At 43.9% G+C, this 22962-nt stretch overlaps 1 protein-coding gene across 1 annotated transcript in view; it reads left to right on the top strand.

Annotated features, from left to right (window-relative positions):
• The first annotated feature begins 1256 nt into the window (after positions 1 to 1256).
• Positions 1257 to 22962, top strand: part of si:ch211-186j3.6 (neural-cadherin) — a 640545-nt gene continuing 618839 nt past the window's right edge. Inside the window, exon 1 of the mRNA XM_054732672.2 lies at positions 1257 to 2797. Within this exon, the coding sequence (XP_054588647.2) occupies positions 1750 to 2797 (1048 nt within the window). The 5' untranslated portion in view covers positions 1257 to 1749. The remainder of the gene's footprint in view (positions 2798 to 22962) is intronic.

Below are 22962 nucleotides of genomic sequence, written 5' to 3'. Positions count from 1 at the left end.
GGAAAGAAACTGTTCCACTGTTCCACCTGTACCACGGTGGAGGTTAAAAGCAGAGGGTATGTGTAACCTCCCCCCTCGCCAGATGGTATGTTCTAACGTTCCCCTTGGGCGGCAAATACGAAAATTGACAGTCAGACTCTGACTGTCAGAGTCAGAATGCATGGGAAACAGACGCTTGATCACAGTGAGAGTAACGCTTTAGGTAGCAAGAGGGTTAAGGTTAGGATGAGGGAGAGGGGAAGGTTATAAATAGTGAAACGTTAAGGTTTAGGTGCGGTTAAATGAGCTGATTCCGTGCCGCATCAGCGGATATCTAATCACGTCAGTTTTACGCTGCATTGGGATCTGCAGTTATAGAAGGGGAAAACCCCTTTTCGCACATAAGTAACGAAAAAGGGCACTTTTGGCGTCAGGGGTCTGACGTGGAGGGTGGCTGACCAAGCGTTTGTTTCCAACGCGCTGGGAGTGAGAATGTGTTGTTCATTTGGAAGTAATAAAGTATTTATTTCTGAATTGGACAGTAGCTGAAACACGTTTCAAACATACTTTTCTCACAGATAGTTGCCAAACTTTGTGTTGAATAAACATGTCTATTTTTGTTTTTACGTCCAAACACATTAAGGCTCTTCCTAAACTCTGCAGTGAGCCATTTTAAAGCCATAACTTGTGCTAATATGCTAAACTAAATCAAAACTTTTTCCTGCACAAAATGTTATTAAAGAATGCTGATGAGAAACTTTAAAAAGTGCTCAAGCTGCAGAAAGTTAAAAGTGCACACAGAAGATTGGTGCAGATGAGACGGTGACCACGCAGAAAGCCTTATATCCACAAACAGTCTGGGGTTTATTAGCAGGTCCACACATTGAGTTAGTTTGGTGTTGGAGGCAGACTACGTGTGACAACGAATCAATAGGAGAGCGGAGCCTGATATACAAGACAATAACAGCTCTGATCTATTGTATTAAAGTCTAGACTCTCCTACTCTCGCAGGCCTGAAGACCAAATGATGAGCTAACAGCTTCACCGAACCTCCTTCTGAAGCGGAGAGACTTCGCCTTCCAGAGGCGATTCCCGATGATTGATCTTTACATCATTTTAATCCAGAGGGTTGATGCGTTATTGGAACTGAAGGGATTGAGCTGGAAGCGCAAAATTGGGCATTGATCCCTAGGAACGGGGGCGTGGGGTTCACAATCCAGCTCAGGCACGCAAATCAGGCGATAGTTCGAGTGAGCGCGCGCACAAACCGATGGTTTGCTGAAAACTTAATTTTCCCTAAAGGTTCTCTCCATCCTTTTGTCACTTATCCGTGCGCAAACGGTTCCTTCTGACTCATTTAGAAAACAATCTATCTTCCTTCGTGGAGCTGCGCGCTGGGTGTCAGGATATGCCTGATTCTAGTTTGAGAAAGGCTGGTTGGAACGCACGCAGGAGAGAGCAGATGAAGCAAACGGAGGTAAGCGCGCACTCGAGCTGAGAAGCCGTTTTTCCCTGGAACGCGCACAAACAGAGCGCTGCTGGTGAGGCAGCAGACAGCGGGGAGCAGGAGGAGGGCGCACAACTCAGACGCGCAGTGGCAGCTTTTCTTGCGTCGAGCTGGAGTATGGTCCATCAGATTTTTGCCTTCCAGTTTAATCAAACTTTTGGATCTTATTGGAACAGAGAGGAGGAAGATCCCTGAGGAGGAACTCATGGGTTTGGGAGCGACGCCAGCGCTTTAGAGCCACGGAGCCAAAGAAACATCCAATCATGATTTGGGTGACATTTTTGCCATTTTTGATTTCGTGCGTGTGCGGGAACAGGACTCTGGACCCTGTGCCGTTCTTTCATGGACACGTATTTGAGAACTCGCCTGCTGGTTCGCGGGTCAACGGACTGAGCGTCCCGTTAAAGCGTCTGAACTCGCACCGGCTGTGCGGTACCGGAGAATCCAGCTCCGCTGCATCGCACTTCAAACTCCTGGGAGACGGCAGCGATGATTTCCACATCTTTGCGCACCACAACTGGGGACACGTTTTACTCAAGACTTCCAGGGTTTTGGACCGGGAGGAGCGTGCTGAGTACGCGCTGGGTCTGGGTTTGTGCTGCGGGCAATGCTCGGAGCTTTCCTGGGGCGAAGAGGACGCGTTTCGGCGCGTGGCGGAGGTCGCGTCCATCAAGGTGGATGTTCTGGACACCAACGACCACGAGCCCACGTTCCCAAGCGCCGATGTGAGGCTGAGTCTGGATGATGCCACTGCGCTCCGGACCACGGTCTGCTCGTTCAGCGCGCAGGACGAGGACAGCGGGAAGAACGCGGAGCTCATTTACTTTGCTGTGCCCAGAAACGGAACATTCTACGCCGTGCCCAAAACCGGGGATGTTCTCCTGGTCGACTCCATCCTCGGTCTGGACGAACCGATTAAGTTTAGAGTGTTTGCGCGTGACCGTGGGTGGCCACCTCGCACCAGCCAAAGTATATATGTGGAAATCAACCCCAGGCAGTGGCCCGTGGCGCCCTCAGCGTGCCCCCAACCGGAAAAGGTTAAACCGCAACAAGCGCGACGGTCTCGATCCATCCCGGAGTCCGAAAACCCGGTCTTCATCAGCGTGTCGGAGGACGCGGGAATCGGTTCGGTGGTGATGAACTTGAACCCGGTGCGATTTCACGCTGCAGCCTTTGAGTTGGTGGAGCCGGACGCGGAGAGTTCCCCGGTCAGCGTGAGCCGAGACGGCGGCGATTTGGTCATACTGCGGCGGCTGGACCGGGAGACTGAGCCGCTGGTGGAGATCACGGTCAAGGTGCAAGATAAAAGAGGTGAGCACGTGTGTGTGTGTGTGTGTGTGTGTGTGTGTGTGTGTGTGTGTGTGTGTGTGTGAGAGAGAGAGAGAGAGAGAGAGAGAGAGAGAGAGAGAGAGAGAGAGAGAGAGAGAGAGAGAGAGAGAGAGAGAGAGAGAGAGAGAGAGAGAGAGAGAGAGAGAGAGAGAGAGAGAGAGAGAGAGAGAGAGAGAGAGAGAGAGAGAGAGAGAGAGAGAGAGAGAGAGAGAGAGAGAGAGAGAGAGAGAGAGAGAGAGAGAGAGAGAGAGCATTTCTGATTACCTGCGTGGGAAGTTGTGCAAAAATCTGATGTGTGAAAAATGTTGCTCTTGGCTGGATTAGAAGCTTTTCTTGGCGCGTAAATTTGCACCGTGGTTGATTTTCATAATTTAGTTTTATATAAACAACGTTTATAAATATTAAAAACTCAAAGTTTTAATAAATGGTGGCCTCTGAAAAAGAACACGCGTGTTTCTAATTTAGGCAGACGGGTTGGCTGTCAGAGCGAAGTGAGTTTCCCTCCACAGAGCTGGGGTGTTTGGTCCCTGCTGGACTCCAGAGAGCCACACTGACTGATAAAGACAAATTGTGCATGAAACGGTTCTAATTAGGAACCGGATCAGTGAGCAGCAACCTGAGGTCAGCGAGGAGACGTGGGAGGGAATGTTGCCTGTCATGAGTGCTTCATGGTCTCCTCCAAACCCGGATCTTCTGCAGACGCCATGTCCTCATGTGCTCTCATCCCGCTTTAACCGGGCCGATTATCGGATGGTAGAACGTGTTTCGGGCAGGTGGAGTATAACCAGTGTCGAAGTACCCAAAGTGTTATCAGTAGAGGTTAAAGGGAGTGTCATTCATCACTGCTGCTGGTGATGATCATTTATGTGCTCTGAAAAACGATGGCAGGAATGCTGAGAAAACGTCCTACCCGTAGGAGAATTTTACGGTGTTTTGCATGACACAAACCCTATCCCTTAAATCATCAATAAAGAATTTAAAGATATTTTGAGGCGTTTCTTATAGGTAAACAGGAGGGTGTAGTCTCTATTTGGCAAGTGACAATCTTAATTTTATGTGCTGACGTGCTTTTATCTTGTTACTTTTAAATAGAGCAACGTAATGTTTAGATAGTAACCTACACAATGTCAGTAAAGCCAAAGCTTGATCAGTTTAAATACTATTTTTCAAGTAAAAATGTGCCCCAGACTAGTTAACTGTGGCTCCAGTGGACTAAATAAAGGAAGGGGAAAAAAGTCAAATCGCTGGAGAAATGTTTGCTTCCATTTATACGACGTTTACATTCAATACAGGGCGCCATTTTACATTGATTATTTATTTTTTAGTATAAAGGCTGTAACATAGAGAAAGCCAGTTCTTACCACAAACCATCTTTCAATCGCAAATATTGCAAAAAGGATGAATATATCCTCATTGTGAACGTTTAAGACAAATAGCAACACTTAAAACAACTTCCGAACTGGAAAAACTAATATCCGCGATAAACATCTGTTTAAGTACCGGAAGAGGTTATCTTTGCTTTCTGAATGTCCATATTGCTAGATATGCTGAGTTTTAGGGCGAAATCCTGGGGAATTTCGTCTAGAAATGCAATTACCCTAACCGTGCGCGATCCCGCGGTGGCTAAAGGTTGGTTTATGCTTGACGCGTCCGCGAGGTCCGCATGGCTCCGCGCGGAAAAGTTGCGTCATTTTGCGTCATTTTAACAACCACGCCCCTCCACCGCGTCTCCGCACGGCCCAAGATTTCCGCAACGCGCACCTCAGAAAATTTCTAACCACGCGGACGGTCGGACGCGGAAAAACATGGCGGACCGGCACGGCAGAGGTTCGTAAATACAGACATTTGTATGATTCATCTCTCAGAGATCACCGTGATCAACATGTTGTTAATAATTCTTGGAGAGAAATAGCTCGCACTGTCGGAAAAGACGAGGATGCTGTTAAAAATGCTGAAATGCCGTGTTGTAAACAGTAATTTCTACTTCTACTATGGTGTAGTGTTGGATGCATGCCGTAGAGCTCCATGCTGCCCCCTACAGTTTGGGAGAATATTGGCTCACCGCAGAGACAAGCCGCACAAACCATAAACGCTGCGAGTTGTGAAGCGCGTTCCAGCCACGAGCCGCATCACCGCGCGGAAAGTGAATGCGTCAAGCATAAACCAAGCTTAATCCGTTTCTGGCAGACGATCACTTTTGGGCACAACACCTGGATGTCAGGGGAGACGCGCGGCGCGTAACGGCCATCATACCAGCAGGTTCATTATCACCTGCCCATCCACACCGAGAGCACGCATAAGAGCTCATTCACTTTAATAAATAACTGCACTCTCTAATAATTTATTGTTAGTGAATATGACTTCAATATGGAGGACAAAGACAGCATAAATCATGTAGAAGGATCTAGAAAACACACACAGAGGATGTTTGACTCTGGGAGTTCAGCGCCTGACCCAATCAATGCGAACTATCCGTTTAATGTGAGTCATCCTGACACACACGCACGCACACACACACACGCACACACACGAACGCACGCACGCACACGCACACACACACACACACACACACAACTTTACATTTTGAGCTCGGTTCCACATATTTAGAATTAGCCTAATTGATTTACATTTGTTTAAGATTATTTGTTAATATGTTAAAATATTTGAACACAAATGGGTGAAAATGACTTTTCACATGTCTGGTCAAATGTAGCTATAATTTATTTCAGTGAAACATCATTTATGGAGTTTGTTTAACCCTGCTATCAGTAAGGGTTTGTTTTTATTATCAAAAGGCACTCGGATCAGAAGGCTGACACCCAGGATGCATTGTTGTAGGCAGGTATCCAGACCTATTGTAATTAGGATAAATAGTCCACAATGTGCCTTCTTGGTTATGCTAGTAGCTGATGTGTTTTCCTCTTTGTAGCCGTCACAAGTCTAACTAGATTTATCATCGCAGACAGGCTGAGGGATTATATTTTCTTAACAGTTACCAGGAATGAAAACATGAGACAGATTAAACATTCAAATTGTTTGTCAGGATTTATGAAGTGTAAAATGGTTTATTGCATTACAAGATTAGAAACACATGACATATTGTTGTTATCGGTCCAAACCCCGTATCATCCAACTCCCTCGTTCAGTTTGGAATGTGTCCTGACAGATTCTAAGTTTGAGTTCTGGTGTGTTTCTCTCCAGCAGCATGCAGGTCAATACAGACTTTTAGAGAAAGATCAGCGAGAATGTTGTCTAAATAGAGAGAGCGCTTTCAGGAAGGGCAGAAACAGCCTAAAAGCCTTCGATTTAAAGAGGGGCTGGCCATTTCCATGACTTGTCTGTTTTCTGCTTCACGCTGAAAGACAGTAAGTTTTCATTTCTGGGCCTAGCTGTGGGCAGCGGGGGGCAAGCCAGGCTCAGCAAGATGTCTCGAGCGCAGGAAACACAGCATCCGTTTGGTTGCTGCTGGCTCAGTGGAAGTCTTTTAATCCATGTGGAGTGGAGAGTCCTGCCGGAGCCTTGACCTCCCTCCATCTGCTCCCATTATCCCTGTAATCCCATCTCATTCTCTCTGTCTGTCGCTCTTTCTCCCCTTCTCTCCCTCACTTTTTTATTTTTACTCTCACTTTAGGGATTTGGACTGAGTGGAAGCACAATTGAAGACAGTAGAAGGCTTCTAGCATTATGGAAAAATGTGTGTGTGTGTGTGTGTGTGTGTGTGTGTGTGTGTGTGTGTGTGTGTGTGTGTGTGTGTGTGTGTGTGTGTGTGTGTGTGTGTGTGTGTGTGTGTGTGTGTGTGATGCGTCAGTATCTAAGATAACTTCTTCCTGTCTGACTCCTCAGTCTGTTTAAAGTGTGTCCTGTTTAACACATTTAGGTGACCAAACAAGTCTCAGCATGCTCTGGTTGGTCTGTTGTTACATCACGGCTAAAGCGGTACCTCACTGGGTTGATGCTCATGCATTTACATGGGAGTTTCTAAGATGTCCTGAAACATTAGTGAGGGTTCTTCATTTGCTTGTCTGAGTTGGACGGCCTTGCTCTTGACTCGTGCAATAATTGAACAAATTACACATTTTTGCAAGACAGATTTTCTTGCAAAATAATCATGAAGCTGTCCCACTTTTCTCAATTTAGTGTCTAAGAGGTGCAAAGACATACTTTGCAACTTTTTCATATTTTTAAATTCAATTCAATTCAAATTCAATTCAATTCAAAAATACTTTATTAATCCCAGAGGGAAATTGATTTTCTTGAGCCAGTATGCGCCAAAAGAAAATGGTAGGTAACAAGATGGTGCCTGTGCTTGGTTTAGCCGCGGTCACCGGCCACTTTTTCAAACTTCTCCACTAACCTCCTTCTTTCCTTTTGCGCCGAGGATTTACCCCCCATCTGTTTAGGTGAGCAGCGCGCCGGCCTAGAGCCAAACGTTGATTCCTACCAGGGCGCCTCCAGCGATTTTTATCTGGTCCCGGGAAAACGTAGGTGGAAAAGAGGTAAACGAGCAGGAATCCAGGTGAGAATAAGACTTCTCTTAAAGCGTGGATTATCAAGTAAACATCGGCGTGATCTTTTAGCTTCTTGTCCTTTGCGACCAGAGCGCCACTTCCGCGGTGATGTTTCTCCATCTATGTTTCCTCAGGTCTGTTTTTCCTCATTCTTCAGTGGTTTCTCCTCTTGTTCCCTCCATAAGTGGTTTTTATAAACACCGTGGAGCTAACCCTGCTAATTTACATCCACCAACCCCAGCTGTTTCTGTAGTTTCTAATTCCTCCACATCACTCAGCATGGCTGTGCTAATTATCTGCTCAATGATCTAATTCTCTCTAAAACCTGGATTTTCTGTTTCTGACTGAAGTTTGGCAGCAAACATCTGATTATTCTGGTCTGATTGAACTTTGCCCGAGTGATTATTCTTTTCTTAGCCAAGCCCAGTCGTGGTGGAAGCCTAGCTGTTGTTTTTATTTATTTGGCAGACACTTTTAACCAAGCCAAATAAAGTTAGGTGGATTTATCATCCACCTGGTCCAAACAGTTCTTTTCTTCAGGAATGAAGTTGGTGATCGTTGGTGACTTTTACATCCACGTTGACGATCCCATCAGAGCACTTTACCATGACTTTCTCCAGCCTCGTGGACTCCTTCAGCTTCACCCATTATGTTTCTGGCCCCACACACACCAGGGGGCACACTCTAGACCTTGTTTTTACCCTGGGACTAAATGCTGGCAATATTTGTCCTGAGGATATTTATGTTTCAGATCACCATTGCACCTCCTGCTCGCCATCTGGTTAGTTCTCGTTTTCTTAATGAGGTGGTTCAGGATGCCTGTGCCCGGCTTCTGACCTAGTCCTCCAAACACACCCACATCACCCCGCAGGGCATGAACCTGCAACCCTGTAGTAAGGATCGGGAACTTAACTCTTCAGCTACCGTCACACCACGTCTCAAACTAGTCACCAGCAGACACTGCTCTGGCAGATTCTTGGCTTTAGGCCCATTTCCACTATCCTAAATGTCTGGATAACTTTATTGGACCTTCGCGGCATGTGCACATTTCCATTTCACAGGTTCAGCCCAAAAGGACCATTTTACGGCCCATTGTAGGAACCAACAGAGTGCCTACACAGGCACAGATACTCTGAAGGGCCCGGTAGAGTTGCTGAGCAGGACTTGTGGGTAACTCATGCTGATTGGTTGTAACCCAGTAGGACGTTATATCATCAAACTTCACCAAACAGCTGGGAGCTGTAAAATTATTTTTGGTGAAGCAGATTGGAAGGAAAGGAAAATTAGCAGCATTGAAACTGCATCAGAATTGATAATTTTGAACTCCCAACACTGAAACATTTGGTAGGAGCCTCCCCCCCAAAAAAAACTAAATTTTTGCTATGATAAAAGCTTTAGAGAACAGTTGATGTTGCTGTGTTGCTGGATAATCCAACGTTTTATTGTTCCTACCTAAACGTGGGTTTGTTCCTGTAAGATCAGGGTTTGAAATCACAGTCTCTTCATTTTTACCAGTCGTCTAAGACAGTGCCGGCCGCTGTAGGAGCATCAAACAAGTGGCTCATTAATTTCACCCAGAGGTTGTTCCTCCTGCTCTGAAACAGCCAATATGAGGCTGTTCTGTGACTGCAGTAACTCCTGGTGGCACAGCGATTAAGGAAATGATTCATTTGGTTAATTACTTAAATGATTAGCTCAGTAAGTTACATACAGATTATTTTATTTGCTGTCTTGTGAGCTTTTAAAGAAGACAAGTGACTCGCACAGCTTTTAGTGTAATCTCTTATTTTCTCCTGTCAGAATTACGGTAAAACCATCTGTCATATCCATGTTCTAGCAGCCAGCTCTGTGTCAGGCAGATAAAAGTGATCATTTTAATGCACTTTTTTGTTGTGAGTGTTGTTCTGGCAGCGAATGTTGCAGCAATCTGCAATAAGTATGTGAGCAAGTAATAAGTAATATCTTTTTTTACTTTCTGAAGAAGATATTTAAAAAGAGACAAAAAGGGATACGAACTGAATATGTGGATGCTCAATCCAATTTCAGTGTCCCCCGTGTTTATGCGCTTCCTCAAACACCCTTTTCATGTGGAATACAGCAGAGTGCCAAAGCCAGTAAAGTTGTTGTTTTTTTAAGAAGAAAGAAAAAAAGAGCTCCGCTAGTCCTAACCATATCTGCTTTCATGCTTCATTGGGGTAAAAAAAATACAAAAAGGTGAGAGCTGCAAGGAGCTAGCGAGGCGATGAATCTCTGAGGGATGGGCGGTGTTACAGGATGTTGTTTATTATTATTATTATTATTGTTATTATGATTATTATTGTGAGATTCAAAGGCCAGACTCTTAGTTTCCAGTTAAAACCAAACCTTTCATTCTGCTGCTGCAGCTTTTTCATGTAGTCATCTGAGCTTCATGGGTTCATCAGCAGCCACTGATTCACCAGAGTGGCTGCAGAGAAATTAAAGAAAGCAGCTTCCTTTTCCATCCTTCTCCTCATTCAAGTTGTCATTTTACAAAATGTTGTAGTAAAACAATATGTACTTTAGGTAATTAGAGCCTCTACAGTTTGGCATTGACATTTAAATATACATGATGTCAACTATTTGATTAATCTGTTAATATGTGGAGGGTTCTGAGATGTGATGGGAGGGGCCAAGGTAGGGGTGAGGTGTGTGTGTGTGTGTGTGATAAATGAGATGAGGAGTGGTCCACTGCAGAACTCCAGGATCATGGATATTAATTTAAAGCAGAAGAATACCATAGGACAGCGTTAGATTGTAAAACTATAGGTTAATGTGGGATTTTTATAAAAATTAAATATAATTCAAAGGACAAACAAGTTATTTATTTTCATATTAAATACGTTTATGAGGTGTTTTAGACAGAAATATTTTCCATTTATTCATTTAAGTACTCAGATGAATGTTCCGTTGGACTGACCTCTTTTGCTGATTTTGTTTTCTTTTATTGCATAGCTGAGATTTTATTAATCTTCCATATAATAAAACACGTAGAAGGGTTGAATCGTACTCGCTGGATTGCAGGAAGAAAAATGCTGTAAATGTGTGAGAATCCTGCTGAAACCTTCACTCTCAGATTGTCGGTGGTGCACGTCGAGTCTGAAAAGACGGGATTTGGATAAAAGGAGGAGAAACAGCTTGCTTCAATCAAGATGGCTGCTTGTTAAATCTCACACAGATTTCTGCACTAACTAAAGTAAACACAGGAACACAAAGACGGTTTCACCAAGAGGGGGCTGGATCTGTGTTTTAGGGTCTTTCTGTTGGGAGACCGCACATCGATGCACCACAGTGTGTTTTCTGAGACTGGTTATGTGTTTTAACTAAGCTACACGGCTTATCTGTCCTCCACCTCCTCATGCACACTTTTATTATTTATTTCATGTCAATAATCGATCAGAAACACTTTTTCCATGCAAATATTAAAATAACCACATTTCCAGGTGGGTATTTTTGATTTGACACTCATATATCTGTGACTCCTGGTCGTTTAGCAGCGCTTTAACACCTGCAGTTTCACACAACTCCCAATTCTCGGCTTCATATACTCTCGAATGTGCTGCGGGATCGCTGCCTTTTACTGGTGCTGCTCTCTGACTGAACGCCTGATAGGAAGTTGCCTTATGTCTCGCTGGTAACACAGAGGGGAGCATTAAATATGATAAATGCAGACTCATCAGAAAAATTTAATATGAAGTAGAAAAGGCTTTGAAGAACAAGATGCAGCTTGCTTGTAACGATTATCTGAGGGAAAACGCAGCTCCGATGTGGCATCTAAAACACACAGAAAATGTAAAAAGCTTAAAAGTGTGGATCACTTGCATAATCAATATATTTGTATATTGATTCATAATCAGTGTTGTGCAAGTTACTTCAAAACTGTAAATTTAAATTTAAAGTAATTCATTACATTACAATATTACTGATTTTAAAATGTAAGGCATTACACTACTTTTGCATTACTCTAAGTTACTTTCAACAAAACAACTTCAGTATCAGTTTGGTAATTTGATGCCTGGTGAACTCATGACTCATCCGGTGGAAGGTGATGTGGTGTCTGAGCTAGGATTGCTGTTAAAAACTGTTCTTTAGAAGGATTGCTTATGAAATAAAAGCAACAACAATCTGTACTCTCAGCACGCTGCCATCTTAGATTAAGTGAACGGCGAGTGAGGTGGTGGGGGCTCCAAGCCTATATTTGCCTTGGTCCCCAAATGCCTTGATACGGCCCTGGATGTGGGACTGACTTCTGGTATGATCTGATTCTATCACATGTATAAATATTAAATGCTTATATATTATTGCTTTTCACTGGTAAAAATGAGTATGGGGGATAAATCTACATACTTTTTTTCTTTTCAAGCATTTTTTTTGTTTTCTTGATTTTATTTGAATCATTTCCGGCCCTTTCTCTCTCTAACCTTCCTGCATGCAGCATGTTTTCTCCGTCTTCCAGAAAACCCGTTTCCTAGATTTCCTACTTTCTAACTAATCAGCCAAAGGGATCTTCACATGTGCGGCGCTCCAGCAGCAATGAGTTGAAATCACCACAGCCCAGATTAACTCAGCTGAGGCAAAGCACGTCAGAAAAGTACAGAATACCAGAGAACATGCGCTGATATGAACGATCGCAGGTGAATTATTTTGTTTTAGTGGAGCGATTTTGTGAATGTTACAGCGGCCGCACGCAGGACGCAGCTGGAGTAGTTGGGCCGTTACCGCGGCGTCCTCTCTGCCCTAAGAAACGCAGCTTGATTCTAGGTTTAAAAATGCATTGTAATAACCGCGTTACTGACAATTGTACCGAGTAAATATTACCATTTTCTTTCCCTGTAATGCCTTACATTACCACATTACAGCAAAAAGTAATGCATTGCAGTAATTAATTACTTTTGTACCGCGTTACTCCCAACACTGTTCATAATTGCCCTCTGGGATTAATAAAGTATCTTTGAATTGTGCATATATATAGATATTGATCACATTTAGTGAACCACACGTTTATTAAAGTGAAATAGTTCAGAGGGAAGACGGTGGAGATGCTAAAGGAATGGAGTCAGCTTTAGCGAGACTGAAAAGGCTGTTGAAAGTGCCGAACTGTATTGTAGCAGGTTACTGAATGAAGTGTCAGGGTGACGTGCATTAAATGAAGCACAGTTCAAACACTGAGTATGAGCGCCTAATGGAAGCTGTCAGGCTAAGTGTAAGCGATCAGAGGAACCAAAGGGTTCAGTCAACGGTGAAGTGCTGATGGGACGCAGTCGGCTCGGAGGAGTGAAGTTAAAGATGTTACATTAAACTAAGTTGTGTTACACAGCCAGAACCACCTTTGTGTCACCACATGTCCATAAACACTCAGTATGGCTGGCTTCACCACACATAAACACGCTGAGACGATTCCTGTTCGTTCTCCCTCAACCAAGCGTTGTGTCCCTGGTTAAAGGAGACTGATCCAAAATATCTTCTTTTAGATAAAAATGTTGATAACCTGAGGTTGTGATACACTTTTAAAATAAACTCTTTAAAAACAGAAAACTTGTTGATCCTCTGTAGGTTTTTGTGGCCTGTTGGTATGTATGACCCGAGCTCTCACTTCCTGTTTCTGAGTTTTAAACCAAATCCAAAATGTTGGGTTTCTATATGAGAACTTCAACAGGTGTGTGTGTGTGTGTGTGTGTGTGTGTGTGTGTGTGTGTTCATTTTGGAAATTATTTCTTTCTGCTGTCAAACGACCAATGTCCCACTCGTTAGGCTTGGATGATCATTTGTAACAGGAGAACCACAGATTAACACACTTTTGACCGTCCTCCGGGCAGAGATTATTCTGTCAGTTTGACAAACTCTGAAGCTCATGTCAGTAAGATTAAAGGAGAAATCTTAATTTGAAAGAGACTATTTTGGAAAGAAATGGAGCTGGAACACTCCAGGAGGGTCAAGTAGATTTCTTCAGAAATAGTGAAAATCTTCTTCTTCGTCTTGTTCTTCTTTCGTATCGGACCACTACCAATATGTTCAAAACCACTAACGCTGGCTGTTAACACAGATTTATCAGGCATCATTGAAATCAATCAAATTTAGAGCTAAATCCTATAATGATTAAAGCATAACGGAAGCAGGATATATTGTGCGTTCTAGTGCGCCCTGCAGAGTTATATAATCTGTGCTCTGGTGATCACTTGATGCTCTTATTTTGGCGAGTTACATGAGAAAAGACAGTAAGGGAAAAATTAGGCAGTTAGAGTAATCACGTGACTAATGCATGGGTTCATCTAGGGCTGCTCAATTAATTGGATTTTAATGGCGATTACGATCTGAGTTTTGAACGATTATAAAAACAAAACAAGCCGATTATTTGTTCCTCCCAATTGCGCTGCCCCGAGTTGCAAATGAGGCGACTTTGACGCCATTTCCAACAGCTTTTCAGACCCCCTTCTTGACTTTTTAAATCTTAAAAGTACCTGGCGAACAAACATCTCTGGTAACCCTTAGCTACTTTCTGGATAACTGTCGTCGACATTTCCTGCAGGTTAGCTAAACACTCCGCCTGCGCTCCGGACCGTTCTTCAGGACATTAGGAAAGGGAATGATGTAGTGATGTGTCGGTCGCTAAAGACAGCTCTCGGAGCCGGCTCCCTGTTGGAATAACCAGAGTGAGTGACACACACCGTACCTGCGGACTCCTGAGCTGCTAAAAACGGCTAAATGTGCGCGTGCGGCGCGCTAAACACGTGCAGCTTGCCCCTGATTGCTGTGAGACCGGGTTGGGGGGTGCAGCTGTGGTTGAGACAATTATTACATTAACTGATGGACTTGTAAATAAATAGTTTATAAATAAGGTAGAAATAACTTCCTCACGCTGATAAATAATAACTAATCTCTCTGAGGACACGGTGCTAGTGCATGCTCCTACAGCACCTTGACACGACTCAATAAATGTTATGCAACATTTTGTGAACATCAATTTACTTGCATTTATTTGCTAAAAATACCACTGTATAATTCTTGCTGTCAGTATTTGCAAGATATTGGTATTTGGGTCTGTACTGGTTAGACTTAAATGAGTTAAACCAAGGTCTAGAGCCCTTGGGTCATAAACTATGAGCTGTGAGTATATTGGTCTTTTTATACTGGGAATCAGGAGTTATTTTAGTGATCATCTTGTTTCTTATTTATTTTTGTCCTGGTTGTGCCCTGAGCAATTTTATGACTGAATAAAAACAAATAAAATCAGCATAAATAGAAAAATCGTCCTAAATAATCGAGATCTCAATTTCAGTCACAATAATCGTGATTATTATTTTTGCCATAATCGAGCAGCCCTAATTTCATCTGGATCACTGATCCCAGAATGTCATCCCGCCTTCTCCATGAGCAGGAAGTAAATCCAGTCTGTTTCTCCAAATGGGGACTTGACTCCATGTCAGCACTGGAAGGTAAATGTAACACGTGTTCACTGATCTTTAGGATCGTCAGGCAACAAATGTGTTTCTAATAGACTCCCCTCTCATTCAGTGTACAGAACAATCATTCCTATTGCTGTATGAATGGTACAGAAGAATTAAATAGACATTCCTCGTCAGCACACATCCTAAACTCTCAGATTACCGTGTGATTCAGGCCTCTGTAGCTTTTCGGGGACATTTGTCTTAGCTGGCTGATTGTGTCATGATCAGGATGGCAGGCTGCACTCTCATCCACAGGAACCAGTATGAAGACTGAGGATGAACAGATCTGGCTCTGCTGGTGTTGTGATGAGGAGAAGATCAGGCTGCTCGTGAAACACGCTGTTATTTCTGAGAGCTGCTTTAGAGCAGCTTACAGCCCTGACAGCCCCAGTACGGAGATGCATCGCAGGACCTGGAGGATAAATGACTTGTTCCGGGGGTACGGGTGTGGTCATGGCCAGAAAAAAGCACAGAACTTGGAGCAGACTTCAGCTTCTGCAGTGGAACCTGGAAGCGGTGTGCTTAGTTTCTAAAACCGATTTTCTTTTTCAGAACAATGCTAAGCTCATTTTCAAGGTCATATTTCAGTTTCAGTGAAAAAGAAGCAGGTGAAGCTAGCTGATAGATTCCAGTAGGCACTGGTAAATCGTTATCTGTAAACCAATAAAGGTTTTTAATAGAGGAATGGCAGGACGGGCTGTTGTGTGCTTGTGGAGATGATTGACAGTAGTATCAACAGTAAATCACAAGAATGCATCCATCCACATGGTTTCTGTTTGTGGGATCATGCTTTCAGAGTGTAGACATTTACTCTTGAGCAGTTTTTCCCCACAAGATGCAACTTTTAGTATGCTGTAAAGGCACGGTTCATGGACAGCGCTCCTCCTGTATCCATCAGAACTTCAGGACCACACTGAGCCAAAAGGCTCTTCAGGTATTTCAAACTGTCTGCTATGATGTGTTGGTGAGTTAAGGTGCAAATCTCTGGACTGCAAATGAAGCATTCCAGCCAGGTCAGAAGATCTGTCTCTGGGCATGCTCAGGCTGAGCTTTAGGACTTTGCACACTTTACTGCACATGTGCAAAGAGTTGCGTTTAACCACAGAGGTGTACATAGATTCATTTAAAGGGGAACTAAGCAGTTTTGGCTTGCTTTACCGCCCTCTAGTGTCTGTTTGTATAACCAAAACCAAAATCAGCTGGGTGTGAAGTTGCATGCTGGCCACAGGGGGCGATAGGTGCTGGGTGGCCTTTCATTAACCCCGTAAAGGGTCATTTTAGCACAAGGAAATGATTTAAAAATATGAAAAAGTTACAAAGAATCTCTTAAAAAACTAAATGCTTGTATTTTATTCCTAAATCTGTGTGTGATGATCTGATTCATGTGGGTATAACTGTATAATTTTTCACATTAATGATAAACTGCCACACTTAAATCCAGGAGATGATGGACACGATACCTGTTAGCCCGGCTGGCATGGACGTAATTTTGGGGGGGGGGACAGGGGGGACATGTCCCCCCCACTTTTTCCAAAGTCAAGTTTTGACCCCTGCACTTTTTACCATCCAAAAACAATATTACGCTATATTAAATTGACACTGGTTGAGCTCTAGGACCAAGCGGAAAACAACCGTTTGTGTTGAAGCCTGTTTCCCATTAGAACATACTGTAAAGATACCCCCCCACCCCCCACCCCCAGTGTCCCCCCCACTTCTAAAGTGAAAATTACGTCCTTGCCGGCTGGTCCAGCTGTATCGTTTAACTAGTCAGAAAGTTTTGTTGTATTAATAATTCATCATGAGGAACAACGACTCGTGCAAGCATCGCCTTCAATTACTGTCAATCAATGAGATCCCCCCATTTTAATGGATTTTTCATTGTTTTACATTTTTACGTCTGCTTCTCCGGCGACAGACCTGTGCCTGAGTGATTGTGCATTTATCTGTTTTAACGGTGCTATTATCAGCATAGAACATCTACTAGAAATGCAAAGCAGATGGTAATAGTTCTGTGCCTCCGTTTTATCACGAAATTCAAGCTATAATGTTGCTCAAACTTGGCTCCTAGGTTGTGTTTTACTGTCAGTTGGGACATTTTACCGTTAATTAAAGATGTGTCCAGTGCATGGTAGTGCATTAGGCAGGTCTGGGTTGGCTCAGATCCAGGTCATAGCTGGAGAAAACTATTGGAAAACTCACATTTGGGGAAACTAATCTAGTTGAGAATGTTGATGTGACCTGCAAGATACATCACAATTACTGATTACTTGAATGATTGCTTGTAAGGGATTGTCAACATTTTCCCAGTGACATCATGAGTTTTGTCAACGTAAAATAACCTAGAATGACCTATAAGAAACAATAAGAAGAGTCACTGATTAGTATCAGACCTCCTGTTGATTTTTTTAGATGATAAGCTTTATTTTGGGAATTGCTGAACAAACCAAACATCAAAAAGAAAATTAAACAAGTGAAAATGTTCCCATAAATAACCTCATTGCTGAGTGTGAAATAAATAATTTTTGCCTTGTCGTACAGGAACCGTGTCACCGGCTCAGTACCCAGGGAGCTGAAAGCGTTTGTGCAAATGAGCATCAGAGAAGGATTCACTGGAAGGAATAACTGACGAATAAATAATAATTAACAATTAAGAGCTGGAATCTCCCAGAGAAACGACTGCTAGAAAGGAGAATCCACATTTTCAGGGGAAGTCCAACTAAATTGGTGCATGTGACAACACGTGTATCAATTCACCATTTGTTTTAAGGTTCCGGCATCTTGAGATGTATTTGCATGTTTGAGACTCTTAATTTGATGGATTAAAATAGTTTCTGACTTCTGATGTGATGGCTGCACTGGAAGTGGCCAAAGAAAGCTGCTGAAAGTTGTGTCAGGAGGTGCTCCTGTAGCCTCCAGTGTCTCTGGTGTCTCGTCTCCCTGAACTCACCTGCCCCTCGTTACCTTACCCACGGGTGTCCCCGATTACCCTCTCGTATTTAAATGTGCTGTTCTGTGTCCGCTCCTTGTCTCGTCTTCCTGTCCAGTCATGTCATCCTCTCTGTCATCATTCAGATAAACCTATTCTTTCTACCTGCATCCTGTGCATGCTCTCACCTGCATTTGGGTCATAACAAACAATTACCCATCATGACAAGTTGTTTACATTTTATTTTCAACACCAATAAAGTTTATGTTTATGTTTATGTTTATGTATTTAGCAGACGCTTTTGTCCAAAGCGACTTACCAGTGATAATCGGCATTTTGCCCTTGAGGCTAACAACAATAACAACAAATTGACATCAGTCATGGAGAGGAGGGTACAAGGAGTGGACAGTAGAGAGGGGGGACGGGTGCAGACAAGGTGCTAGTTAAGAAGATGCTCTCTGAAGAGCAGGGTCTTCAGGAGTTTCTTGAAAATAGAAAAGTAAGCCGCAGTTCTGGTAGAGCTTGGAAGGTCATTCCACATTTGTGGAACGATGCATGAGAAGAGTCTGGATTGTCCTGAGCGTGGTGTAGGCACTGCTAGCCGACAATCCTGTGATGACCGGAGCGGCCGGGCCGAGACGTAAGCCTTTGCAAGAGGATTCAGGTAGATGGGAGCCGTACCATCTCGGACTTTGTATGCTAGTGTTAGCAATTTGAATTTGATGCGTGCTGCTAGCGGTAGCCAGTGGAGCTCAGTGAACAGAGGGGTGACGTGTGCTCTTTTAGGCTGATTGAAGACCAGACGCGCCGCTGCGTTCTGGACCATTTGAAGAGGTTTCACAGTACAGCCTGGAAGACCAGTTAGAAGAGCATTGCAGTAATCAAGGCGGGAGATGACAGTAGATTGCACCAGGAGCTGGGTGGCATGTTGTGTTAGGTATGGTCTGATCTTACGTATGTTGTACAGCGCAAAGCGGCATGAACGGGCAACAGAGGCAACATGATCTTTAAAGGTCAGGTGTTCATCAATCACAACACCCAGATTTCGAACTGCCTTTGAAGGAGCCAGTGATAGGAAGTCATTTTGGATTGAGATATTTTGCTGAAAGGATGGTTTTGCTGGGATGACAAGTAGTTCAGTTTTAGAGAGGTTGAGTTGGAGATGGTGGGATTTCATCCATTTTGATATGTCAGAGAGACAGTTTGATATTCGTGCAGAGACAGTGTGGTCGTCCGGTGGAAATGACAGATAGAGCTGGGTGTCGTCTGCATAGCAGTGGAAGGAGAAGCCATGTGATCGAATGATCTCACCCAGTGAGGTGGTGTATATGGCAGAGAGAAGAGGTCCTAGTACAGAGCCCTGGGGAACTCCTGTGGCAAGATGGTGCACGGTAGAGGATTGTCCAAGCCAAGATACGCTGAATGATCGTCCTGTGAGGTAAGATTCAAACCAGGTGTGAGCTTTCTCTGTGATGCCCATGCTAGAGCGTGTGGACAAAAGGAAGCCATGGTTGACGGTGTCAAATGCAGCCGATAAGTCGAGCAGGATAAGCACTGAGGATTTGCCAGTCGCTCTAGCTTCTTTTAAGAATTCCGTCACTGCTAACAGAGCAGTTTCAGTGGAGTGGCCCTTTTTGAACCCAGATTGGTGAGGGTCAAGCAGACAGTTTTGTGAGAGGTATTCTGTGATCTGCTTGAAAGCCACCCTTTCAATGGTTTTGGACAGAAAAGGGAGGAGAGAGATAGGTCGGTAGTTCTCCACATGATTTGGAGGAAGAGATTTTTTTTTAGCAGCGGTTTAACCTGAGCATGCTTGAGAGAGAAGGGAAAAGTACCGGATATCAGTGATGCATTGATCACATGTGTGACTGCTGTGGCTACTGTGGGAGCAATAGCTTGGAGCAGCTTAGTTGGAATGGGGTCAAGTGGGCATGTAGTAGGGCGGCTGCACGTGAGAAGCTTGGACACAGTTCTCAGTGAGAGGGGAAAAAGAGGAAAATGAAGCAGTAGGGCTTGGGATGGTTGGGCTTGAAGGAGATTGTGGTAGTGAATGTTCAGGAGTGGCCAGTTGAGTAAACTGTTTGCTTATAGCTGCCCCTTTGTCAGTGAAGAATGAGGCAAAGGTGTCAGCTGATAGATTGTTGGTAGGAGGTGGAGACGGAGGGTTGAGCTGAAAGTAAAAAACAATGTCAATAAAATGAATTCTAGTTTAGGCAGCATAAAAACTCCCAGAATCCACAGTAAACACACACACACACACACACACACACACACACACACACACACACACACACACACACACACACACACACACACACACACACACACACACACACACACACACACACACACACACATACACACACACACACACACACACAAACACACATATTTGAGTGTGTGTGTTTTTCTGCTTTGCTCTTGGAGGGTGCAGATGCTTTTTTCCTCCTCTCCTCCATATCTTATCCTCAAGGCCTTTGTCTGTCTGTGTGTGCTGGGTGCACGGCTGCTTCTGCATTTTTCTGGAAACTGGAAACTGAAATTCACTAAAATGGATCTCGTCAGTTGGTCTCTCAACACGATTGATAACATTTTTTCAACGATGAGAACAGGAGAAGGGGCTCCTGGATGTCCCGCCGCGACAGACCCAGTTGGACACATCATGGACTCCTGGAAACAGTGGAACTTGATTTGTTTATCTCGGCTGTCTGTGGAGGACTCTGGAGACGTGTGGATATTCATGGTGTTGGTGTCAGGTTTCCTGCTCATTGGCCTTGGAGGCTACATGACTTACTTGAAAATTAACGAGCTGTCGAGGAATATTGGCCTGATCCCCGAGCTCAGAGATGGTTTACACCGCACTGTGAATTCACAGACTCAGATAATTGTCGAGATGAATTGTAAGCTTGGAACTTTGGCTGAGATTCATTATTGGCACAAAGATGGATGCCATCAAGGAGAGAGTGGACGAATCAGCACAGATTGGGATAGTTTAATGTCCATTATTGGGATTTTGAGCGGTTGAGGACCAACAAACTGTAAGACAGAGAGGAAATTATCTCTGTCTGGCCCCAAAACAATTTCTAATTAGAATCTGGCGTCCTTGAGCCTGCAAGGCTCCAACGAAAACTCCCCCCTCAGAAGATATGTGGAATGTGCCGTCGCTATGGCAACTGAACTCTGTCTCCTTTCCCAGCCTAGGCGGGACTGCGGGAAGGCCGCTGAAACATTCCAGGTTCACTGCAACCCTCCAACCCTCAATGCTCCTCCCCCTATCCACACTGAGGTGACATGTGCTGCTTATCGTGGCTGCAGGAACTGAAGTGGGGATAGTCCCAACCCACCACCCCACCTAGTGGACACTTATGTTGTGTTATGTCTGAAGTCTGTTGCATTTCTGTCTGAGGTGATTTTTTGCAGAGCAAAGCTGTCCTCCTGGTGGAGGGAGGGTAACTCTGAAGTACCGTTTTTCCCTCCACCTGAACCAATCCTCATGTGACCCTCTTATCTCTTTTAAGGCAGCATGACTCAGGGTTGCGAATGACCACAGTCACCAATTCTTGTAATGTGTCTTACCCATGTATGTCTGATCTCTGAATTGTGTGTACTGAAACTCTAATTTCCCTCTGGGATTAATAAAGCATCTTTGATTGATTGATTAAGTGCATATTTGTTTGGTTTGAACTAATCAGCATTCAGGTTTTTTCTCTCTCTGCGTTGTCTTCCTGATTATTAAACCAGGTGGCCTCTATAGTAAGTTGCCTTATCTCAACACCGTCGGCTCGAGTCAGCCTGATGAATCTGATGGAGCAGATTTAACTCATTCTTGATAATCAGTCATGAGTATTTCTCTGAGTGTCTGAATAGCTTCAGACCTCCCATCTGTTTACCGTCATTCAAATGATCTCTTGCTTTTATGCAAAGATTGAATGACTCTGAACAAAGCTAATGCTCAAGTACACCTGCAGAAAAAAAAGTTTTTCATCCCTGGTGGAGAGATTAAAAATGAAGAAAGTTGTTTTCTTCTCAGGTTCTCAGACATTTCAGTCGCATCTACAATCATAAAATCTGGGTGTGAACCATGGACGGAATTTTCACTTTAGAAGTGGGGGGGGGGGGGGGGGGGGGGTTCTTTACAGGCTTCAACACAAACGGTTGCTTTCCGCTTGGTCCTAGAGCTCAACCAGTGTCAATTTAATATAGTGTAATATTGTTTTTGGATGGTAAAAAGTGCAGGGGTCAAAACTTGACTTTGGAAAAAGTGGGGGGGACATGTCCCCCCTGTCCCCCCCCCAAATTACGTCCATGATGTAAACTCAGCATTTCATTAGTTAAACTTCATATAAAAACATGTCTCGTAACTTGAGATCATTCTTATAGGCCATGGAAATCCACCAGAGGATTCATCAGGATTAATGATTCATTTATTATTTATGTATTTTTATATTCACCAAGGCCACCATTTTCAGAACAATGTTTGCGTTGTATTTCTGAAGCAGCAGCTCACTCAGAGACGAGTCCTCCTTCATTAGAAGAAACTGGGTGGTGATATGCCAACAGCCCTTTTACTGCAGGCCTCCAGCTCCTAAGAGAAGGTCGTCTGCCATGCTTAAGTCATGTTGCCTGTGCAGCTGCTCCCTAATTGACGCGTGCATCGCTGTAATGTGGAGAGAGTAGCCTATTTATTTGTGTGTGGGTGGAAGCCACAAGGTAGCTTCCCCCCGTCTAGCCTTTCTGCCAGCTTCTGCTGCAACGGGATCAATTAATGTGTGTGTGTGTGGGTCAGCACACACACGTTTGGATCAAATCAGTGTGTTTGTGTGATGTGAACCCCTCCTGTTGAACCACTGCCCCGCAGCACCACCTCTAATATGCTCTGCACACCAGAGAGCTCCTTTTTGCTCTTCTCTTTTGTTTCTTCTCTATTTCAATTTCTGTTTATCTTGCCGAGGCTTTTTTTTCCCACGACTGCCTCACTGGGAAGTGTTTCTTTCCTTCTTGTGTTGGCTCATTTATTACATCTGCACTCCCTTCTGTGTATTCCAACCCCATCAACCAGCACGTGCGTTATATATTGTTTGATTTGCTTTCTCTGCTACATTTTAGTTTTTTTTCTTTTCCGTATTTATTGATACATTTTCTTTTTTCCCTGTTTCACTCTTTCCTCTTGCTGCTTCTCATCACATCCTTGCCTTTTTTATTTATTTATTTAGCATTTTGCCCACTTTGGGACGAAATATGCTTGCTTTA

Source organism: Nothobranchius furzeri, chromosome 9 (genome assembly GCF_043380555.1).
Source record: "Nothobranchius furzeri strain GRZ-AD chromosome 9, NfurGRZ-RIMD1, whole genome shotgun sequence".
Taxonomy (NCBI): domain Eukaryota; kingdom Metazoa; phylum Chordata; class Actinopteri; order Cyprinodontiformes; family Nothobranchiidae; genus Nothobranchius; species Nothobranchius furzeri.
Note: the sequence above shows the minus strand (reverse complement) of the source record. Positions and strands in the feature narration are given on the sequence as shown.